This window comes from Leopardus geoffroyi, chromosome A3 (genome assembly GCF_018350155.1).
Source record: "Leopardus geoffroyi isolate Oge1 chromosome A3, O.geoffroyi_Oge1_pat1.0, whole genome shotgun sequence".
NCBI classification, from domain to species: Eukaryota; Metazoa; Chordata; class Mammalia; order Carnivora; family Felidae; genus Leopardus; species Leopardus geoffroyi.
The window spans coordinates 35,391,683-35,410,435 of NC_059336.1; the positions used below are offsets into that span (position 1 = coordinate 35,391,683).

At 38.1% G+C, this 18,753-nt stretch overlaps 1 protein-coding gene across 14 annotated transcripts in view; it reads left to right on the plus strand.

Moving 5' to 3' along the window:
- The window catches only part of PLCB4 (phospholipase C beta 4), a 424,518-nt gene that overhangs the window by 369,531 nt on the left and 36,234 nt on the right, over nt 1-18,753 (plus strand). For all 14 annotated transcript variants that reach the window (XM_045445296.1, XM_045445295.1, XM_045445285.1 and 11 more), the window contains 3 exons: nt 1,733-1,835; nt 3,152-3,316; nt 5,857-6,061. In XM_045445296.1, the coding sequence (XP_045301252.1) occupies nt 1,733-1,835; nt 3,152-3,316; nt 5,857-6,061 (473 nt within the window). The remainder of the gene's footprint in view (nt 1-1,732; nt 1,836-3,151; nt 3,317-5,856; nt 6,062-18,753) is intronic.

Genomic DNA, 18,753 nt, shown 5'->3' on the forward strand with positions numbered 1-18,753 from the left:
ATGATTTGTGAATTTTTCTCCCATTCTGTGGCTTGTTTGTTCACTGTCTTGATAGTGCCCTTTGAAGAGCGAAAGTTTTTATGATAAGGCTGAGTTTATTATTATTTTATTGTTGTTGGTGGTGCTTTTTGGTGTTATATCTAAGATCCATTGCCAAGTCCTAAAGATTTATCCCTATGTTTCTTCTAACGATTTTATCATTTTGGCTCTTATATTTTTGTCTTTGATCCACCTTGAATTAATTTTGGTACATGATGTTAGAAGGGCCAATTTTATTGTTTTGCATGTGGTGGTTAGAGTTGTCCCAGCAACATTTGTTTAAAAGACTATTCCGTCCCCCGTTGACTAGTGTGAACATCTTTGTCAATAACCAATTGACCATAGATATATGAATTTATTTCTGGATTCCCAGTTCTGTCTCATTGATTTATATGTGCATCCTTATGCCAGTACTACACTATCTTGATTACTGTTGCTTTGTAGAAAGTTTTGAGAATTAGGAGACCTTCAAGTTTGTTTTTCTTGTTCCAGGTTCCTTGGCTATTCTGAGTCCTTAAGTTTCCATATTAATTTTAGGATCACCTGTTAATTTCTAAAGAAGTCAGTTGGGATCTGGATAGGGATCAAATCTGTATATTAGTCTGGTGAAATAGTGCCATCTTAGCCATAGTAAGTCTGGTGGTCCGTGAACACAAGATGTTTTACCATTTACTTAGGCCTTCTTTATATCTTTCAACAATATTTTGTAGTTTTCAAAGTACATGCACTTATTTTCTTAAAATGTATTCCTAAGTAATTCTTTTTTGGTGCTATTATAAATGGAATCTTCCTAACTCATTTTTGGATTGTTCATCGCTGGTGTGTAGAAATACAATTGATTTTTGTATATTGATTTTGTATCCTGCAGCCTTGCTGAACTCACTTACTCATTCTAATCATTTTTTAGTCGATTCCTTAGGTAGATTCCTTTAGTAGATTCTATATGCAAGATCATGTCATCTGTGAATAGAAGTTGTTTTACTTCCTTTTTTACGTCTAGGTAACTTTTATTTCATTTTCTTGCCTAATTGCGCTGCCCAGAAATGGGGAGGTAATTACATCTTTATGTTCACCTGCCTCTAACTGAAATTGCGTGGTTCTTTTGACTGTGAACATAGACAACAATTCACAGTAATACTAATGGTACCTGTGACTCTGACACCAAATGTAAACCAAATATTTTCATATCTCATTACTGTTGGTATAGATCTCACAAAATATTTTTATGCATTTCGGTACTTTGAAATTATATTTATTAATTTGGCATTATATCTCATAATTTAACGTAGTAATTAAAACACAGAGAAGTAGAATATCATGTACTCTTCATATTTTAATAACTATAGCTCATATAGTTAGTTTTTCATTGTTGTTCTTTGAGTTTTATTTTGTCCATATAAGAGTAAATATCTAAAGAGTTCCATGACAAAAAAAGTTCAAGAGAATGTAATAGTATCAGGAAGTCCTAGATGTCAAGGAGCCTGGAATCTAAAACTCATTCCTTCTTTCCTTCTTCTCTTTAGGATTATCCCTAGGACAGGAATAGTTTCTTCAGTCTTTAGAATCATCTGCCTAAAAGTCTAGCTCCTAACTTAGATATGGGGAAAAGGAAGTACTTAGTGTCCCGAAGCAAGGGTATTACAATCTTTGTAAACACAACTAATAAACTCTTTCTATGCTTTTGTCCCACCAGGTACCTTCTCAAACCAGATTTCATGAGACGGCCCGATCGAACATTTGATCCCTTCTCTGAAACTCCTGTCGACGGGGTTATCGCAGCCACTTGCTCAGTGCAGGTTAGGCCCCTGCTGTTCACAGTATTCTATAAATGTGTATGCAGATGGCCCTGGAAAAGACTTAAAATATCACAGTAAAATATTTTATGTCAAGATGTAGGATCCATGTGTTGCTCTCAGCTTTGACTCAAAATGCCCCTTCTTAAGAGATGCATTTCGGTCACTAGTAAAACTATTAGTACTTTTAGGAAGACATCAGATCAAAAAAGTACCTAGTGGAAGATGTGAAGCAATAGGAGCTGTCATTCGTTGCTGACGAGAATGCAAAGTGGCGCTGCTTACCCTACAATCCAGCATTCATGCTCCTTGGTATTTACCCAAATGAATTGAAAACTTACATCTACACCAAAACCCATGCAAAGATGTTTGTAGTGCTTTGTTCATAATTGCCAAAAACTGGAGGCAACCAAGACATCCTTCAGTAGGTAAATGGATACGTAAGCTGTGGTACAGCCAGATGATGGGATATTATTCAATGCTAACAAGAAATGAGCCAGCAAGTCATGAAAATTAATAGAGGAAACTTAAATGCTTATTACTAAGTGAAAGAAACAAATGGAAAGACTATATACTGTATGATTCCAACTACATGACATTCTGAAAAAGTCAAAACCATCAGTTTCTCATATGTGCACATAAGTCCAAACTGATCTTATTGTACACTTTAAATATGTACAGTTTATTGTGTGCTAGTTTTACCCCAAAAAACTTTCAAAATTATCAGGTACTCAATATTATGGAAATGATAAATGGCTGTAGTCCTTTGGAAAGTAAATGAAAAATAGTCTCTCCATGGCGTTACAATAGATGGAATTTAATGCTGGTCTTTATAAATCTGTAACACTGACCGTTGTCAATATTGGTAAAGGATAAGCGGCAAATTTTAGCATTCCTTTTTTCTTCAGTGTGTCTCTTTCCCAGACTTATAAAAGAATTCAGTAAGGTATGAAATGGCAGAATTTCAGAGCTATGATGGGATCCTAGGACATATTTGAACCCTTAACTTCATTTCATACATGTGGGCACTTAGGTGGAATTAAGCTGCTGTAGACATTATTTTTTTTTTTGTATTATATGGTTCATTATTTTTTTTTCTTCTTTCTTTCTATAGATGGTTCTCAAAGTCAGAACCTCTGTCTTGAGTTTTTTTGCATATACTACTTGCTCAATAGTGTTTTAATTTAGTAAGCAATGAACATATTATTTTCATAGATAACTAAAATTTCTAAAGATGGACAGAAAATTTCTTCTAGGTTATTCTTTGCTCTTGATAATTACACAGACTTATCTCTTATCCTATTTCTGTGTTGCTGCAGGTCATATCAGGTCAGTTTTTATCAGATAAGAAAATTGGTACATATGTAGAAGTGGATATGTATGGTTTACCCACTGACACCATACGTAAGGAATTCCGAACTCGCATGGTGATGAACAATGGACTCAATCCAGTTTACAATGAAGAATCATTTGTGTTTCGGAAGGTAGGGCATTTCCAATGTGTCAGACTCACTCTGCTAAGTTAGGGGCCACAGTTTAGTGTATAGACACTATATGACATAGGGGCAGTTAGGCAACCCAAAATGTCTCCTTTTTCTCTTCTTTCAGTGGATGAGTTCTAGAGATGACATGTAACTGTTGTTATGTTTGTCCTTGTCCTTTCGGCTCCCCTTTCCTCCTCCAAGGAGCCCACCTTCTGTGTGGCAATGCTCACGGTCCAGGTTCGCAATCTCCTTAGAATGTGTCCTCACGGATGGACATCATCCTACACTGGAGAGTTCTGTTCTGCCAAGGCAGCAGCTGGTAACTTGCAGTGCTCCTTTAGCCAAGAGGACAGGTAGGATGGTGCACCCAAAAGGCCAATAACTGTCCTTAACTAGGCCAGTTGGTATTGTCCTATGCTTCCAGAAAGCATGTCACCTGTTGCCACCCCCACAGTCCGTTTTGAGTTTGGGGGAGGTTTCCTAATTCTATATCTTGATCCTAAGACCAATCACAGCCATTCTCTATAATGATTCAGTTTTTAATCTTGTAATAATTTTTCCCTTTGTTTCTCTTTTGTCAGTGTAAGATGTATTGAAAACCCCATGCATTGGTTGTGTTGTCTCCAAGAATATCTGGTTTTCTTTCTCACTTGCTTTATTATCCTATCCAAAATAGTTTCTCACTGGAAACTAATTTGACAGTAAATTTCATATATTTAAAAAAAAAAAAAAAAAAAGCTTAACAGAAACCCATGGGGGAGGGGAAGGAAAAAAAAAAAGAGGTTGAAGTGGGAGAGAGAGCCAAAGCATAAGAGACTCTTAAAAACTGAGAACAAACTGAGGGTTGACGGGGGGGGGGGGGGGGGGGAGAAGGGAGGGGGAGGATGGGTGATGGGCGTTGTAGAGGGCATCTTTTGGATGAGCACTGGGTGTTGTATGGAAACTAATTTGACAATAAATTTCATATATTTAAAAAAAAATAGTTTCTCACTTCTTTAGGCAGAGATTTTCCAGGTGTTTCTGCTCCATTTGTATGTCCCACAACACAGATAACTGGCTTCTTATCTTAACAAAAGTGAGGATTAGCAGCTTCAGAATAAGCTAACTGGTTTACAGAAACCAGGTTACAGAAGATCAGTAGTTCAATGAAACAAGCCATTGTGAGATCCACGCCCTCCACCATTATCTGTGCAACCCCCACTATGACCTTCTCTTCTATAGTCAAACTGTAGTGTAAATTGCATACACACCTGTCATGGGCCTTTTTTCCCCCCTGGTTTTTTATACTTTGTTGTAGCTGGATCTGTTGTCAGTGTAGCCAGTGTGCTTTGGCAGAATGAATAATCCCTACACACATTTCTAGCGATTCAGAAATTTGACTTCAGGCATTCTTTATTTTTGATGAGTAAGGAAATATCAAACTTGGTTTTTACATATAGCATTACTGGCCCCAGAAACGAGATGCCAGGTCTGTATCCTTCTCTGTTCTTTAGAAGTTAAAGAAGGCAACCAGTCCATTGTCTAGCTTCAGGCACAGTGCTTAAACTAGCCAAGATGTCTTGGTTGTTCTTAACCAATGAAAAGTCATTCCTGATTAAAAACATTTGATTTCCTTTTGTCATGTTGCTATTTTATATGTGAATTAGGATTCTGCTATCTGAGCTTAGATTTTATGTCCATTTATTCATTTTGGAGATGGTTGAGAGTAAATGTCTTGGATCATTAATGTTTTTCGCTGCCACATATCACTGTATTTAGTATCCCAAAATCTATTAAAAACTGAGAAGTGCAAGAGAAAGGGAAAATCCAAATTTCTGCATACATTGTCCTTTATATGCAAAGCGTTTCTTCAGAGATACTTTCCATAATCTTAAAAACAGAGCTGGATGTCAGAAGCAGCCCAGGGAGGAGACAAACCACAGGATTCAAAGTCAAGAGCCCCAATTCCGGGCCCAGATGTTACAGTCTCTGACATTAAGGAAAGTCGCTTGATCTCTCAGGGTCTCCCTTTAAAAACAAAACAAAACAAACTTTATTTATTTTGAAAGAAAAAGCACAAGTGGGAAAGGGGCAGAGAGAGAGGGAGGGAGAGAATCCCAAGCAGGCCCCATTCTGTCAGTGCAGAGCCCAGTGCACAGCTCTGTCTCATGAACGGTGAGATCATGACCTGAGCTGAAATCAAGAGTCTGTTGCTTAACCGACTGAGCCACCCAGGCGCCCCTCTCAAGGTCTCCTTTTTCTTGTCCACTACATGCATGGAGATTGGGAAAGATGACAAGTGTTGGACTAATAATTTTTCACAACCATTTCATCTAAAAATTTCAATGAGATGATTTCCAGGAAACCTGTTCAATTACTTTCTCAATGGCTTGGACACTACAGTTTGTACAGTGTACTTCAGGAATGCAAATTGATCACGGGCATCGTTTCACCATAAAGGCACATTTAAGAGCAGTGTGGATATGGTCCAGATTCCTAGAGTCAGGGCTCTTGGGAGCTGCTTTCCAAAAAAATCCATGAAAGGTATTCTTTGTTTGCAGGTGATCCTCCCTGACCTGGCAGTCTTGAGAATAGCTGTGTATGACGACAACAATAGGCTGATAGGCCAGAGGATTCTTCCGCTGGATGGCCTCCAAGCAGGTTATCGACACATTTCTCTTCGAAATGAGGGAAATAAACCATTATCACTGCCAACAATTTTCTGCAATATTGTTCTTAAAACATATGTGCCTGATGGATTTGGAGGTAAGTTAAGAAGTCCAGATTATAGGATCATAAAAAATTTCACCAGTGGTTAAAAATATATATACCTGTTCCTACCAGTGCAGCCAACCCTTATAGCCTCAAAGAAATCAAGGATAGATAATAACTTCAGGTTTCCTAGTAATAAATTAAAGTGCAAGGCTGGATTATCTTTAAGGTTCTTTCTTATTTTAAAATACTGCAGTTTTATATGGTTTATCCATTTTTACGAATATGTTTGTGAGGGATTTTCTTACATCATCATTCAAAGGGAGAAAAAGACATAAGTCATATGGAACCATAGATCTCAATTGGTATCACTAAAAAATTTAAATTGAACTCAAATATCCACATGATTGGATTTTCTTCCACATTCATCAGAGTGTTCAGTTCCACAAAAATTCCCAGTCATCCCAGTCTTCCCACAGAAGACTTGTGGTTTTACTAAGGTAAATCAATGGGAGAAATCAAAACCTGGACCAAACCTAGGATTTTGCTTATACCCAAACATATTAGCTTGTTATTACCCTAAATTAAGCCAAGAACATTAAAAGATAACAAAGATCTTCTCTCCTCCCAGTGCATTGAATTCTAAGGGAATGGTACAGCAGAGTGATTGTATCAAATTAACCAAGGGTGCAAATTCTCACTCTCTACTCCTGGCTGGGTGACCTTGGGACAATGACATAACCTTTCAAACATTCATTTCCTGGCCTGTAAAGATACTCCTCCTGCCTCCCTCTTAGCATTCTTGTGAAGTGCTTATCATTACGGTATATCCTATAGCAAGGCTCAAAAATGTGTGCACACACGTATGTGTGGCTAACAGTACAATAAAATCAATAATTTCTATAGTAAGCTGGAACACATCCCAGCTTTGGGGATTGGGAGTTATTTTGTGGGTTGTTTTTGTTTGTTTGTTTTTGTTTTGTTTTTTAATAATGCTTGAGTCTCTGGTGGGAATATTTTCTCTAATCCTCAGCTTTAACAACCCAATTGCAGATTCAAGAAGTGATGTGAGCCATGAGGATTTTTTCAGTCACAAAATAAAGACTCCTTCTTCCTCCTCCTTTGTTTTTTATTTAAAAAGGAAGCCTGTATCAGAAGCCAGAACATACTGTAGCTGATTTAAGAGCACAGAAAAGAGGGGTGTTGTGGGACTAGTAAGTGGATGAGAAAAGAGACGGGGGACCTAAAGAGTATCTTTAGGAGGCTGTGATGTCCATAAGCATCAGCAGATGAGTTACGTCATGTTCCAAATACTTGAGCTTAGACAGCAGGTGGTGTATACCACCTAATACATTTTAGAAATGGTTGTATAAACAAATACGGTGGAATACGTAAGGATTTTCCTTCTGCATGGCTTATTTTTCAAATGGAACTCTCTAATTCATTCCAGGGAAAGGGGAAATTGGACTAGAAAAGGGAAAGCATGATTTGTTGAGTTCCTACTTTGTGTCAAGAACTCTCTATAGAGTCCAGAAGTTGTTGAGAAGGGATGTGGACACATGTAGTTCTGTGCTAAAGAAACATCTGTATTTATAGTGCAGCTCATTACCAGTGTCAATATTTGTGTACGTACTGATTCAGAATAATCCCTTTAAAAAATAGTCTCACCTATTTTTTTTTTCCCAGCACATCATTATAGTCACTTCCTTTTTATCAGAAGCATTTGAAATTTCTGTACTATGTTATCATGTGTGGGATTCCACAGTTGATGTCTGAATCTCAGATTTGACATTCAAAGACTTTATTCAGAATTCTCTGGTCATTTCTCTTATAGGTTAAGAAATTGAGGGCAGACACCCTGAGGACTTACTTAAGGGACTTACCTGAGGATAACAACATAAGAATATGAGAACCATCTTTTTCTAAATTTTTTATTTTCTTTATGGCCTCTTGACTTAAACAGTGTGTTTTTATTTCATCTCCTTAACTAAGCTCCCACATTCAGATATGAACATTTATATGCTGAGCCACGACAATAGGAAATCTGTAGACTCCCTGTTCTCTAGAACATTGAAATTCTATGTTGATTCCATAGGAAAAGGTTCAAAATGAAACCGTATCCTTGCACACTAGCATTTTCTAGGGGAAAAAAAAAAATTTTTTTATGGCTAAAGAAAGATAATATGGATTTATTCATTCCACAAATATGTTTAGTAGGTCTTATTCTGTAAAAGGCAAAGTAGGTAAAATATGTATCAGAAAAGAGATTCTGACAGCGCAAAGAGTGAAGGAAGGGTCATCCACTAAATCCACTGCTTAGAGACAGCTCTGTTGCCATATTGGTCCCTTCACTTTCAATCTCATGTCTTCTGTTTTAATTAAATAGATCTTACTGTATATACTCATTTAGACCCATTACTTCAGAGAGTTCATTTTTTTCACTTAATAGACCATATTTTTCCATGTCATGAAATCTGTATTATCCATAATTTAGTTTTTGATAAACATTGAAGCCATTTCCATTTTTTCTTATAAATAATAATGTGTAAAGCTCTGGAAATATTCATGATTGTTTCCTGAAGAGAAATTCTTTCAAGTGGAAGGAGTCGTATATGTATTTAAAACTTCAGATACAGATTGCCGGATAACCCATCAGCAGGGTGTAAGTTGGAACTTTTGTTTTTTGTTTTTGTTTTGTTTTTTTATCGTTTATTTATTTTTGAGAGAAAAAGCAAGCGAATGGTGGGAGGGGCAGAGAGATGGCGGGGAGACCAAGAATCCTAAGCAGGCTCTGCACTGTCAATGCAGAGCCCAGTGTGGGTCTAGAACTCACAAACCGTGAGATCATTACCTGAGCCAAAGTCAAGAGTCGGATGCTTAACTGATTGAGCCACACAGGCACCCCAGAGCTGGAACTTTTGTTAACATTTACTAGTTTCATCAGTAAAAACAATTTCTTAGTGTATTCACTTAAAATGTTTTTCTCAAAGGAAAAGATGTAGTCAACAATTATTAATTCATACCTACTATATGGGTAAGAGATATAAAGTTGGAAAAGTCACATACACTTATCCTCAATTTTCCAGCCTTGTACACATATACATGTGCACATATATAAATAAGTATAATCCGTTATACTTATCCGTTATGGACCTTGAAAGATTGGACTAATCCGTTTGGACCTTGAAAGATTAATCACAGCAGGAAGGTAAACTAACTTTCCAGACAGAGAAGCAGCCCAGGCCAAGGCCTTCATAAGTAAAGTGCTGGACTTATTTATGCATTCTGAGGAAGCTGAAATACAGGGTACATGGTGCTAAAACCAAAGTTCTGTTCCATGTTTGAGGATGTGTCCTCAAAAGCCAGTGTTACTTGGCAAGAGGAGTGTGCTCTTCTTGTTGAAATAATTTTGACCCCTTAAGGAGAATATGCACATTTTCAGGACACTAAGTAATTTGATAAATTATATTTTCTCAGCTTTTAGGTGAGGTCAGTTTGTCCAAAACCACTCTACTAGTTTAGATTAGAAAAGTAAGACTTTATTTATGCCTGACCAAGCTAATGCAATCCCAACTTTTATAATTCACCAAATATTTAGCCTAGGAATTATGTATTTCTTTAATCAGATAGCTAAAAACAGACAAATTTTTATGCTATAATTTCATGCAGCATTATTTTCATAAAAAAGATCAAAAACAGCTATATCCATCAGTAGAGACTGGTTAAATGTGGATGGCCATTCTGTAGAAAACCATACATCTATTGAAAATAATGACTTAGATCTCAGTGTTCAGGATAGAAAGATGACAGTGATTTAGTACCAAGAGAAAAAGTAAATTGCAAAATTATCCCATTATTATTTGCTAAGAATATTTACCATCTTTATACATATGCTTAAAGTGCACAGAAAAAATTCTGAAAGGATATACACCCAACTTTAAGAGTAGTGATCTCTTTGAGAGTGGGGGTAAGAGATTAGTGGCGCTGGCCCACTGCATTGGGTAACGTCCAGGAACATCACAGAGAACACACTATCCAGTATGGTGGGACTTCACTTATTACTTCTGGGTCATTTAAGTGAGCATATGTAACTTCTGTAAATTTTGAAAAATTGTATTTTGCCCTATTTTTCTATAAAAGCAAGATAATATGACAATGGCACAAGGAGAGTTTAAAATATGTACATATTTATTTTGAATTGAGAAAAAAGAAATAAAACCAAAGCAAAACCTATTATCCTGCTACCTAAATAGTTCTTGATAACATTTTTAAATAAAAGACATGAATTTCTTCAAAGAGTATAAGAATATAAAACGCAAAGCGTATCTGTGTATATGTTAACATGTATATACATAAATGTAAGGTTTGTGTGTATATATGTATGTATGTATCACAAACATACATTTCCCTTTTAACTTAACCCAAAAAGATAATCCAATATACCATGTTCTGTGCTTTGCTTTCTTTACGTAATATATCATGGAGCATATTCCTGCCAATGCATATAAGGCTTTTGAGTTATTTTTTAAAAGTTATATAATATTCCATTATATGTATATAGCACTATCTCTCTCTCTTTTTTTTTTAAAGGAGGCTCCATGCCAAACATGGGGCTTGAACTCATGACCCTGAGATTGAGAGTCCCATGCTATGGCCAATTCTGGGTTGTAAGAAAAATTTTATTTTTCAGTAATGGTAGTAAAATTGGCATCTCATCATTTTTCAATTTGCTAATTTAAAATTATGAATCAGACTAAGTGTATCTCGTGTGTTTCTTGCTCACTTGCATTCCTTTTCCCTTAAAATACCTCTCTAGTACCCTTCGTGGGCTTGTTTAAATTGGGTTTCTCTTTTTTTTGAAGTAATTTTTCAAAGTAAATTTTAATTACAAGTTCTCTCATAATTTCCAAAGCAGTCTCAAATACATCTCAATGTCTAGATAAACTTCTATGAAGGTAATGGTTGGGATTCAAACACTGTCTATCGTTCTTGGCCTACTGTTTCATGGAGGCTGCTTAGCAGGTACGTGAGGATGCTGGCTGGAGCCCCCACGGCTCATTGGCTGTGTGACCCGGAATGAGCTCTGCAGAACATTTTACCCTGTAGTGTCTTCATTGAGGCTCGGGGATAACAGCAGTCCCCAGCTCATAGGTGAAGATCTAGTGAGTTCTTGGTACAGTGCCCAACCATAGCAACCCTTCCATTAATTTCTTTTTATTTCTGTTTATTTCTAACAAGCTAAAGAAAAATCCACCAGTTACATTTTCTTCTCCCTAACTTTACCCTTTACTTTGCTGCAGTAGACTATTTTGTCATAAGCAGTTCACCATCATAAGGAAAATCTTTTAATTCCATGCCTACTACAAAATTTCAGAATTCTAACGCATTAGTAATGTGACCATGATTTTCTTTAAGCACCAGCAACTCCATGTTCTATATAGTTTTTAAATGTATTTTAAGTCTCAGTAATGTTGGGTGGGTGGCATCATTTTATAGAAACAAGAAAAATGTTCCTTAAAAGGCTTTTCTAAGTTAAGACATTCCTTAGGGGGAGGGCTTGGGCATTGACAGGAGCTTCTGGTCACTTACTTATTGGAGTTCTGTGCTGTGAGGTCACCAGGGGATGAAGAATCCCTCCTTACAGAGACAATTTGGTACTTCTGCGATTGCCCATAATTCCTTCTGCCTTCATGCATATGGTGATCTTTAGACACCTTGAACTCTGGGCTGCCCCAGTTCCCTCCCAAAATGATTTGAGTCTTGACCCAGTATTTCCCCCTGACCCTTTTCCTCTCCTGTCAGTTTCCGGTTTTCTTTCCTTGCCCTGTCAGACGACAGAGGCAGGGAATTTAGTGCAACTGCTTCTCCTCCTTGCTGTAGCAAGAACTCCCATGACACACAGGAAAAACACAGAGCAAATATGGCTGCTCCAACTTCGGAGCTCTCCACAGATGGTTCTGTTCCTAAGCTGCATGGATGTAAAATGTCCCTGGGCTGAAGAAGAGAGATGACATCTCTTAACTATCAGAAACTGAAATTTGATGTGAAAACAGGCAGTAACATTTAAGACAGGGATGACTAGGAATGAATCAAAAAGGCTCCATTTAATTTCTTTAGTATTATTTTTCTATTAAACATAGAGTAAAATAGCCCTCTTGTTTACTCCCACACTCACACACAATAGGAAAGTGCTAGGCTGGGTGCTAAGGTCAGTTTTCCTTTGTCAAATCCAGTGAGCCTTGGAGACATGGGGTTGTCTTTGCTGCCTTATCTGTAAGTGCAAATGCCATGGACCTCAGCGCTTAGCCATTGCAGCGGCCTTATCACTGCGAGCCACTGCTGTTTGTGATGGGAAGCAGTTCCAAACCAGATGGCAATTAAATGAGCATTAGTATTTCTCTCACCCACTGTTGTTTTTGATCATTTGTATATCTTATTACTGAGTGGTAAGGGGAACAAATAAGAGAGTTGATGCCATGCTTCCAGAATATATGGCACATCAGCATTATATTTAAATGTCACTCTGAGATGTGTTGCGTGAGCCGCTCGCCGCCAGTTCCTTGAGCAGCATTTATCACTGCTCCTAGAGCTGTAGGTTTTGTCTCCTCTTCTGCACCTAGGCCCTTTTGTGCAAGGAAAGATGAAGTAGCCCTTTTGTTTATTTGCCTGTTCTTCCTTTCTGCCTGCCCTGTGAATTAAAGAGCCATCATGGGGCCTGGGGGTGGGTGTTTCTTGCTGTCTCTGCCCAGCATCTTACAGGGTTGTTTTCCAAACCTTCTGCAAAGATAGTGGGCTGCTTCTTACATCACATGGTTCAAAAGGAGGAAAGTTGTTAATCAAGATGCCATTGCTGGGCCATGATCTCAGGATTTTCTGATAGAGTGAAAGGTCGCTCCATTTCCTCCTCTCCCTTGTGGATGCTAAAACACTTTTTTTCTATCAAACATTTGTTGGAAAATTGATTCGCGTTGCAGTGGTATCCATTATTATGGCTTCCTCTGAACTACAGAATATGTTGGTAAGAACACCAAGAAGAAAAGCTCCAGAGAAGGGGGCAGGTTGGATTATGGAGAACTGGCTCAGGAGTTGCCAGGTGAGGTGAATTTAAACAGGCTCCTTATTACATCATTCCTAGAAATGTACTGTGGAGCCCAAGAAGAGGGGGACACATAGGCATCTCCCAGTGTTACTTAACCACAAAGTCTTCCCCCACCCCCACCTACACCTAACATATCTCTATGCATTCTAGAAATGGAATTTGGTCAATGATTAATCATTTGCTAGAAGGTAAGAAACCTCATCTAAAATCATAGTTACGGGATTTGTTGATCTTTTTTAGCATTGCTTTGCAGAGATACGGGGAATGTATGTTTTTTCTGCTGCCTTTACCTCTTGATAAGATAGAAACCGTTGAGAGGAAAACAGGAGAGGATCTGAGCCAAGAGGGGGCCATCTAGGTGCCATGGTTGGTGTTCATCACCAAGGCACTCAAATTAAATGCCTTGAGAAACAACAGTTAAACAAGCAAACAGACAAAGATGGACCTCCCTTATAAAGACTGCAAGTATCTGGAAGTCTGTGCTGAGGAATTGCTACCTTCTTTTCAGTTCTTGGGGATGCTTAAATTGATGTTTTCAACTCTGGAAGTGAGGAAGGGTGGGTGGGAGGGAAGGAGGAGTGAAAAAACGAATATACATGGAAAATCTTCACCACGAGCAACCAGACTTTTGGAAATGGCACTCAACCTAGAAATAGTGGGTTTTTTTCCTCAAGTATAAATAAGTAAAACTTCTGTTAAGTTTGGAAGAAAGAAGCAAATGAGAAAAGGCAGACTGGTTCTTTATTATTTTTTTTATTTTATTTGTTTTAAGTTTGTTTATTGATTTTGAGAGAGAAAGAGCATGAGCAGGGTAGAGGCGAAGAGAGTGGGGAGAGAGAGAATCCGAAGCAGGCCCTACTCTGCCAGTGCTGAGCCCGACACAGGGCTCGAACCCACGAACCACAAGATCATGACCTGAGCCGAAATCAAGAGTTGGACGCTTAACCAACTGAGCCACCCAGGTGCCCCAGACTGGTTTCTTTTTGAAAAGAAAGGTTCCAGAGCCTGTGCCTTGGCCTCCAGGCATCTGGGAAATTTCAGCTTGCCCTTGTGGGTTCTGTAGGGTCAGGCTTTTGCATGCACAGGTCTGTACCCTGTTAGAAGGTCAGTGTGCCCTGTCCCTGGACATGCCTAGCACACAGGTCAATGTTGATCAGCATTTCAACTTCATTCTTGCCACAGGGGATTGTCCTGTGGAATAGAGAACTACATAACCAGCCACAGTGCTCCCCCAGTACAAGGGGAGGATGCCCATAAAATGCCACATTGGCACCAAAGAGAGATAACAGGTCTACTTGAATATGCAAATCTTTGGCCAAGAATATGCTCTCCTGAGCTGAAGGAAGGAAAAATAACATTTTCCAATAGAGTTATACAAGCATATTAGAGGTATGAGATATTTGAGGGACAGCTTCTCATTCTCTGGTTATAAATTATTTTAAATGTTAATAAAAAGTGGTTTCCCTTTTTGATATGCAGCATATTTATATATAAATGTATATATAATATGTGCATGTATAATGTGTGTGTAAATCATTCTTTAAATGTCAGGTATATATATGGCTTTAGTCAGAGGAGAAACTAAGTTACAAAAGGAAACTTACCTTAAAGAGGCCTCGTCAGGTCTTGACTCTCTAATCCTGAGCCCTTTGCTGAAAAATTTTGGTGGAACTATCCCACTGGCTGCCCTCTGTGTGGATGTATTACTCTAGCTGCAGAATGAGCACCTGCCACCACGTGGCAAAATCCCGTGTCCTAGAAGTATCTGATTTATTCAAAATTGCAGAGAATGGAGTACTTGTCTCAAGTAACCTGCTAACCTAAGCCTTGTTCCAGGTATTTTATCTCTTTGACATCATCTTTTTGTCCCATGTGATTCAGTTTGAACAAGCCTTATTTCTACTTTGCGTATTTTTGTTGCCATTTGATCAAGAACACTATTGAGTTGTATATTATAAAAATTTTAAAGGCATATGTAACTGAAAAGGGCATCTCGTTTAAACTCAAATAATAAGGCACGATTTCAGAATCCGGGAACATAACTCCCCAGTGGCTTCTAGAATTGTTAATATTGGTAATTGAAGATAGGTTTAAGTAATGATATTTATCCAACTAATGGATAAATCTGCAGCATCTTATTTTGATGTATAATTTAGGCTATATCTACATAATCCTACAGCAGATGGCTGATCAGAAATCTCAGCCAGTTTGTCCTTGTAATACAAAGCAGTATATAGCCTAGTTTACTGTATTGTGTCATGACTGTATGTTATAAAATATAGCACCTGTATTCAAGATCAGAATTGTACACAATCGACCCTCAAGGCTGGGATCATGACATAGCTGCAAGAAACAGGAAGAACACTCTGGGATTCAAAATATTCTTTCATCAAACCATGACAGGATGTTGGGGCGGTCTCCAGGGGCTGATGGATGGATGCTCCCTGTTAGCAATGATAAAGCCTGTTTTATTTGAAAGATACACCCAAGAACAGAAGATTCCTTCACTGCCATAACTTCAAGCTGAAGACGATTCACATATGTTGTCTACCTTGGATTCGGCTGCCTCTGCCTTTTGTAATTCCTGCATAGAAATTCCCAACTGACCAATGTTGACCCATAGGTAGGGACATCTCTACGCCCCTCATGCAGCAGGAAGAAGTTACTGAAGCTGAGACTTGTGCCCAAATGCCAAAGATTTGCCACTGTCGATCTGTCAGGGGGAAGTATAGAGTCCACTTTTAGGCAACAGGCTTGAGCAATGAAAACTTGAGCAAGGCAGAAGGGCCCACAGCGACCATCACCAAGCCGATGCAAACGGGCTCATTAAGTGAGCCTCCTCAAAATAGCTATAGGCCCTAACTAACCAATGGGCTACTTAAAAACAAGCACAGTTATGAGAAAAGGGAAAATTTCACGCTTTCCTATAAGCCCTTACTCTGCTCTATAACTGTGGCTCCTCACCATCACCTCCTCCTCGCAGGCAGTCTCCTTTTGCTGTCCTGCCCACTGCTCCCTTGCAGCATATTCAATAAATTTCTATCTCCTTAAAAGATTTTTTTAATCAGTTACTATTGGTAATCAAATTTGCCACATGATGGGAGACTTGAAACAACAGAAGTTTATTCTCTGACAGTTCTGGAGACTAGAAATTTAGCATCAAAGACTTGGCTCTTGGGGAAATCCTTCCTTGCCTCTTTTGAGCTCCTGGCAGGCCTTAGCATCCCTTGGCCTGTAGCTCCATTTCTCCATTCTCTGACTTCATCATCTCCTAGCCTTTTTTCTCTTTGTCTTTGTGTGTCCTCTTCTCATCTTATAATGTCACCAATCATTGGATTTAGAGCCTATCCTAATCCCTATCTCACTAATTACATACCCAAAGACCCTACTCGGAAATAAGGGGACATTCTGAAGTTCCAGACAGTCATGAATTTTGAAGGGCATTTTTGAACCTACTGAACCCTCTTAATTCTGCTGTACTTTCTTAGTACTTGTTCCTTCCATTAATTATTCTTAAATAACTATTTTAAAGCTTATTAGGAACATATCTTATTATCATGTATATAAGTTGTATCTTATATAGAGATACATATCTCTTATGTATCTGCATCACTAATTTTCTGATAAAAGAAAATGCTAAATCTGTTTTTGTACTAACCTATTTCATGCAAAGTCATCTTTCATAAAAAGAAAAAAACTTGTGGGGCGCCTGGGTGGCTCAGTCAGGTAAGTGTCCGACTTCGACTCAGGTCATGATCTCCTGTTTTGTAGGTTTTAGTCCTATGTCGGGCTCTTTGCTGACAGCTCGGAGCCTGGATCCTACTTCAGATTCTGTGTCTCCCTCTCTCTCTCTCTTGCTCTCGCTCACTCTCGCTCTCTCAACAATAAACATTAAAAAAAGAAAAAACTTGAAAGTCCATCTAAATATCTAGCAGTAGAGAATAGTTTAGTACATAAACTCAATGGGACATTATTCATTCACTAAAAGTAATTTTTAAAACTATACAGGTATAACCTAATAAATGAGAAAAGACAGATTGGGTAATTTCAAGTAAACCATACAAGATATGTATTCATGTGGAAAAAATTACACAAGAATATACAAAAATGAAAGTAGCTTGGTTTTTGGATGGGTTATGGATCATTTCACACTCTAAGGTCTTTATTGGTTTTATAATGGTCTTTAAGTGATTAAAGCCCTATCTGTTCTTCCTACTGGAAGGACTACTAGTAACCTCTCAGAAATGCCATAAACACCCCAGGCCCTCAAACTAATGGTATACCATTAAGGATAAGCAAGTACTTGTTTCCTAACAAGCCAGCCCTATGGATCATCTACTGAGATGTGCCAGTGGGAAACCAAGGCAAAGTATATCCAATGTGGGCACGTGCAGGGAGGCCTACACCAGGTGCATTTTCTCCAAGTAAAGGGCAGAGGGTTAGGTGGGCATGGTTTGAGTTTCACCTTGCCCCATAACAGTGTAGACAGGTGGAAGGAGGAGGCATTTTGGAGTCAGACACAGATGGACTAAAAGCCCTGAGCCAATTCAATGAGTTGACCCAACAACTGGGGTCACTGAGTAGACCACAACAAGTGGGGCAGTCAGGCTTTATCTGCGCTCATGTGACCCATAAGCAGTCACAGTACCTCCTCTGGAGTATTCTTAGAAGAGAAAGTCAAGCCTAAATGACACATCAGGGAAACATTGATATTCAGAATGTGGGACATTTCATAGGATGCCTGGTCAGTCTCCTCAACAAATCTATGTGTTGTGAAAAATAAATAGTAGCAGAGACTAGTCTAGATGAAAGTAAATTTAAGAGACATAGTTATCAGAGACCTAGAATGGACTCTATCTTGATTCAAAAAAAATTAATTGTAAATAGGGAACATATTAAGATGGGCCATTTATTATAGTAAGGAATTCCTGCCAACTTTGTTGGATAAAGTGTTGGTATGGTTGGTTCTGAAAGAAAACACCCCTTTTTAGAGATGCGTAGAGAAGTAATTAGGAATCAAATGCTATAATGTCTGGAATTTGCCTTAAAATGTGTCAGCAGAGAGGAAAAAGAAAGAAAAAAAGGATGATAGATGAAGGAAATGTAGTAGACTGTTTAGAACTGTTAGGTCTTCATCAGTATGTGAGGGGTTATTTTACCTTTCTCTCCACTTTTATGTATCTTTGAAAATGTTCATAATAATAAGGACTTAAAAAGGTAAATATTTTTCTGGAATATTAACTTCCAAGAAAATGATTATCTCTTATTTTTTCCTAATCAAGATTTAAGAGCTAATTTGTTCACATTCCCCATTAGGAGAAAAAAGAGTTCTTAAGGACATAAGTGATAACTGGATTTAGACCTTCTCATATACCCTTGGTAGGAGAAAATAAATTGATGCAACGTCTTTGGAGGTCAATTTGTCAGTAACTACCAAAAGAACAAGTACCCTTACCCATCATCCTAACCTCTAGTCACTTATGCTATGGACATTGCAAATGTATGCTCGGAAATGTTCAAGGATGTTACTGCAATACATACAAGAAATAGATAACAATATACACTGGCTATAGGAGTGTCAGGGAAGGAGATTTTTATATTTTATATGTTTGTTTATCATGCACATGTACTTTCTATTACAAAAAGG